General features: G+C 46.7%; 1 protein-coding gene across 3 annotated transcripts in view; it reads left to right on the forward strand.

Annotated features, from left to right (window-relative positions):
* Positions 1–5,010, forward strand: part of Mfap5 (microfibril associated protein 5) — an 18,353-nt gene that overhangs the window by 1,756 nt on the left and 11,587 nt on the right. Inside the window, exons 1-4 of one of the 3 annotated variants that reach the window (XM_031380957.1) lie at positions 14–115; positions 306–393; positions 980–1,039; positions 1,975–2,010. In XM_031380957.1, the coding sequence (XP_031236817.1) occupies positions 982–1,039; positions 1,975–2,010 (94 nt within the window). In that variant the 5' untranslated portion in view covers positions 14–115; positions 306–393; positions 980–981. Of the gene's footprint in view, positions 1–13; positions 116–232; positions 394–979; positions 1,040–1,974; positions 2,011–5,010 lie in introns of those variants that run through there. The other 2 variants (XM_031380956.1, XM_031380955.1) reach the window with 2 other exon arrangements.

Below are 5,010 nucleotides of genomic sequence, written 5' to 3' on the forward strand. Positions count from 1 at the left end.
GGCAGTGAGAGAGAAAGTGGACTGATGGAAGGAGGGCAGATGTGGGCTTGGGCCGGCCCTTCCAGGGAGCAGTGTGCTCCCTCTCCAGTGTGGTCATAACCTTTGGAATGAGGGTGTGAGTGACTGCAAATTCCCATCTCCCTTCTCATTCCAACCTTATTGTAACACTGCTTTCTGCGCCTCTGGCTTGGCCCCTTCTTTCCCCCCTCCCCCTCCCTCTTTGGTCTCCCCCCCTTTCATTGTTTCTGAATAGGCCAAATGTGAAGTCTTTCCAAGGGTGTGGCTGTGTTCATCTTATTCTGCAGCCCAAGTAGAACCGCGGAGAAGCGTGAGAAGGACAGACACATCCAGCAGCCGGAGGCCACGGGCAGACAGATCGCACCGCTGTAAACAGTGAGTTGTTTACAAAACTATATAGTGAGAATGTCTGTGAGTGTCTGCGTGTGCATGTAATGCGCTAAAGGGTGGAGAATGTCCCTGACTTAGTATTGAGCCTTCTCGCAGTTATGTGTGGAATTCAAAAGCAAAGGAACACCAAGATGAGCCGATGATACTTGGAAAGACACAGACACACCAAAGGTAGCCTAGGAGTGAACGAGGCTATGGACAGGGCCAGGATGGCTTAATTAGAATTCCAAGGTCCTCCTTGTTACAAGCCTGCATTCCCAGCTACACAGTGGGTTGAGAAGAGTGGGGTGGGGGAAGTGGAGTGAGTCCAGGAGTTCAAGACCAGCCTGGACAGAATAATTAAACAACTCAAACTTAAAAAGACATTTCCTGTAGAATGATGGTTGTGACGGTCAGAGGGACATGCATGTTGGATGAGAGATAAAAGAAGGGTTTGAGCTTCCAAAACAAAGTTTCCGAGGCAAAAAAAGGGAGTGGGTGGGATGCAAGACATCTTTCCCCAGAGGTGAGATGTTGCTATCTCTCAGCTTCCTGGTCTCTGCTTCTCCCCCGCCCCCCACCCCTCTCCTAGATATGCTGTTCTTTGGGCAGAAGGCCTTGCTGCTTGTCGTGGCACTCAGCATCCCCTCAGGTGAGTCTCTCTGCCTTGACTCTTTTTTTTTCCCTAACACATCAGATTCTTGGTTTCCATGTCCATGGGGGCTATGGGTTGGGGGCTGAGAGAAGGGACGGGGCAGGGGACTATGGGTTAGATGGTGGGGGAGGGGCTGAGACTGAAGGGGCGTGGCAAGAGAGGTGCTGTGTTGACAGAAAAAGTGCAGCAGGTGGTGAGAGTGCTAGCCTTGGACTTGAGAGTGGTTAAGATAATGTGAAAGTACAATACAAGCACTTATTAATCCCTAAAAGAGAGTTGCATATCAATATATGACTCAGCAAATATCAAAAGAACAAGAAGACACACACACATACCACCTATTAGGAAACTGGACTACCTTAAAATACCTTGAGGGAAAGACCACCTAACACTTGCTCCGGCAGACACACAATCTTAACATACATGAGGGAAGCGTATGCTACACCTGCGCACAAAAGGAGAGCAGTCTTCGAAGGTGGCATAGACTCCAGGAGCTCCAGGATTGGCCATAGAAAGCAATCTTGGACTCGGAAGAAACGCTATGGTATTCCCCCTCCTCTTGCTCCCAGATGCAGACCCACAGCGCAGTTCTCCGGCTTGCCCAGGGGTGCAGCTGATTCAGGGGGCGGAACACGTTAGAGAGCCTGCTGGGTTCCTCTGTGGACCATAGCCCTTCTTGGGAATGAGGTCAAGAGAGGGACCTGAGTCAGGGCAGAGCAACAGTGGGCTTTGTGCTCGCTAACTTGTCTTTCTGGAGTGGTTTCTAATGCTTGATTAGCTTTGTGCATAGCCTCGTGGTCTTATGTGGAAATATATAGGGACAAATCACAAAGATTATATGCAACAATATCTCCATTGTATTCTGGTTCATCTCATAAAAATGTTACGGTGGGAAAAGCTGGAGTTATATCCATTTTCTTTCTTTTTGACAGACTGGCTACCCCTAGGGGTCAGTGGTCAACGAGGAGGTAGGTGAAGTCTTTCTTATGGGTTCAATTGGGCTCTTGCCAGAAAGCCATAGAACAGTATGAGTTAAGAACCTGTTTTAAGGCCAGGCAAGGTGACACAAGCCTTAATCCAGCACTCGGGGAGCGGAGGCAAGCAGATTTAGTTCAAGGCCAGCCAGGGAGACATAAGGAGACTTTCAAACAGGCAAGAATCCCTTCTAGAGCTGCTAGGATTTGCTGAATGAGGCAGAGGCAGGGGGATCATGGTTTTGAGGCCAGCCTGGGCTACACATTTTGCCAGGTGGTGGTGGCGGCACATGCCTCTACTCCCAGCACTCAGGAGGCAGAGACAAGAGGATCTCTGAGTTCAAGGCCAGCCTGGTCTACAGAGTGAGTTCCAGGACAACCAGGGCTACACAGAGAAACCCTGTCTCAAAAAAACAAATAAATCAGACAAACAAAGAGAAAAATCTGTTCTAGGATAGAGAGCTACACTGCCAAGGTGTGAAAAGTGGAATCAACTTCAGTAGTACTCATAATCCCATCATCCCATTCATAAAGCTGGTCTCCTTTCTCACTCTCACTAAGACATCTGTCCTAAGATGCCATCTATGCCCAATCTCCTCCTTTTGCTCTCGTCTACACATTTTTTTTTTACCTCATTCAAGACAACACCAATCAATCCTTATAGGAAATATTATTACTATATTATTATCTGCAATCTTTTTTTTGTTTGTTTGTTCATTTGGTGATTTTTGTTTGTTTGTTTTGGGGACAGGGTTTCTCTGTGTAGCCCTGGTTGTCCTAGAACTCACTCTGTAGACCAGGTCGGCCTCAAATTCAGAAATCTACCTGCCTCTGCCTCTCGAGGGCTGGGATTAAAGGTGTGTGCTACCATGCCTGATTTATTATCTGCAATCTTGAAAACTGAACCCAGGTCTTTAAATATTAGGCAAGAGCCTTATAATTGAGCTACATCCCCTACTTACTGACCAGGGAATACTGCTGTATTTTTCTTTTCTGTTTCTTCCTTTCTCTCTTTCCTTCTTTCTTTCTTTCTTTCTTTCCTTCTTTCTTTGTTTCTTATTTTTTAAATTATTTAGTTATTTAATGTATTTGTGTTCTATTGCATTTACAACTGCCTGCCTGAAGAGGGCATCAGTTCCCCCTATAGATGGTTGTAAGCCGAGCAGCCAGTGCTCTTAACTGCTGAACCATCTCACCAGCCCCTCTGCTGTATTTTTTATTATGTTTTGTGATACTGAGGATTAAACCCAGAGCCACACAAATGCTAGGAGAATGCTCTACCACTGACTACACATTCAGCCTCCAGAAAACACTGTTCTATCAAATAACAGCAGAAAACTAGAATGCAAATACAGGGGGGAAGTGATCCCATGCTTTCTCTCTCTCTTCTTTCTCTCTCTTCTTTCTCTCTCTCTCTTCTCTCCCCCCCACCCTCTAGAATTTCTCTGTGTAGCCCTGGCTGTCCTAGAACTCATTTTGTAAACCAGGCTGGCCTGGAACTCAGAGAGATCTACCTGCCTCTGCCTCCCAAGTGCTGGGATTAAAGGCGTGCACCTTCACAGCTATCTTATCTCTCTCTCTCTCTTTTTTAAAGATTTATTTATTTATTATATCTAAGTACACTATAGCTGTCTTCAGACACACCAGAAGAGGGCATCAGATCTCATTACAGATGCTTGTAAGCCACCATATGTTTGCTGGGATTTGAACTCAGGACCTCTGAGGAGCAGTCAGTGCTCTTAACTACTGAGCTATCTATCTCTCCAGCCCTTGTCTCTATATTTTAATCTTTTGTACCAGTACCTATAGCAATAAATACATATTAGGACCATATGTAAAACAGAAACATTATAAAATAATGCTATATACTTGCAAAGCACAGTGCATTCTGATAGACCTATCTTAATTCTTTTTTTTGTTTGTTTGTTTTTCGAGACAGCCCTGGCTGTCCTGGTACTCACTCTGTAGACCAGGCTGGTGGAGATCCGCCTGCCTCTGCCTCCCAAGTGCTGGGATTAAAGGCGTGCACCACCACAGCCCGATCTTAATTCATTTTTAAAATGCCAGTTGAGCCAGGCAGTGGTGGCATATGCCTTTAGTCCCAATACTTGGGTGGCAGAGGCAAGTGGATCACTGAATCTGAGGCCAGCCTGGTCTACAGAGTTCTAGTACAGCCAGGGCTACACAGAGAAACGTGTCTTGAAAAGCAAAAACAAAAACAAAACACAAAGGTTGGTGGTGATGGCACACACCTTTAATCCCAGCACTCAGGAGGCAAAGGGAGGCAGATCTTTGAGGCCCAGGCTAGCCTGGTCTACATAGGGAGTTTCAATCCAAGACCAAGTTTATGCAGTGAGACCTTGTCTAAAAAGGAATGAAAAAAGGAACCAAAACCCTTGCTCCTTTCTTTTACTGCTGTACCCAGATCTGAGTGTCTGAACCCTCAGATTTTTAGCAATAATAAAAGCTGAACTGCCGCCTGAGCTGGCTTCTCTCAGCTGGTTAGGGACCGGTCCTGAGCTGTGACTCTCCAGCAGAATTCTGGTGCAACTGTCCTGGGATTCCTTTTCAGTGACTTTCGAGTCCTAAGGGGACATTTAGATGGTTGTTCATGAGTTCTTCAAACTGAGGTTGATCTAACACCAGCCCTACGGTCCCACCGGACCGCCAGCCGTCACACACACCCCACTGTGACCTCAGTGCTTTTCTGTCTGTGGCTAGACAGGAATGTGGCCTGGCCTCTTGAGGCTGGATCCGGAAGGACTGAGGTCCACCCCGAGCAAGGTCTATCTCCCCTTCACAGCCACTACTATGATTCAGTCAGTGATATTTCAAATAGCCCCTGGAAATAGATAGACATGGACTCCTTTTTATCAAAATTTGTTCTAAGGCAAGTGTGTTAATTCAGGTTAGCCTCTAAGAGTTACGGGGAGTTCAAGGCCAGTCTGGGATCCATGAGTTCTGGGGGCGGGAGTCAGGGGTGGGGGGGGGGGG

This window comes from Mastomys coucha, unplaced genomic scaffold, assembly GCF_008632895.1.
Source record: "Mastomys coucha isolate ucsf_1 unplaced genomic scaffold, UCSF_Mcou_1 pScaffold20, whole genome shotgun sequence".
NCBI classification, from domain to species: Eukaryota; Metazoa; Chordata; class Mammalia; order Rodentia; family Muridae; genus Mastomys; species Mastomys coucha.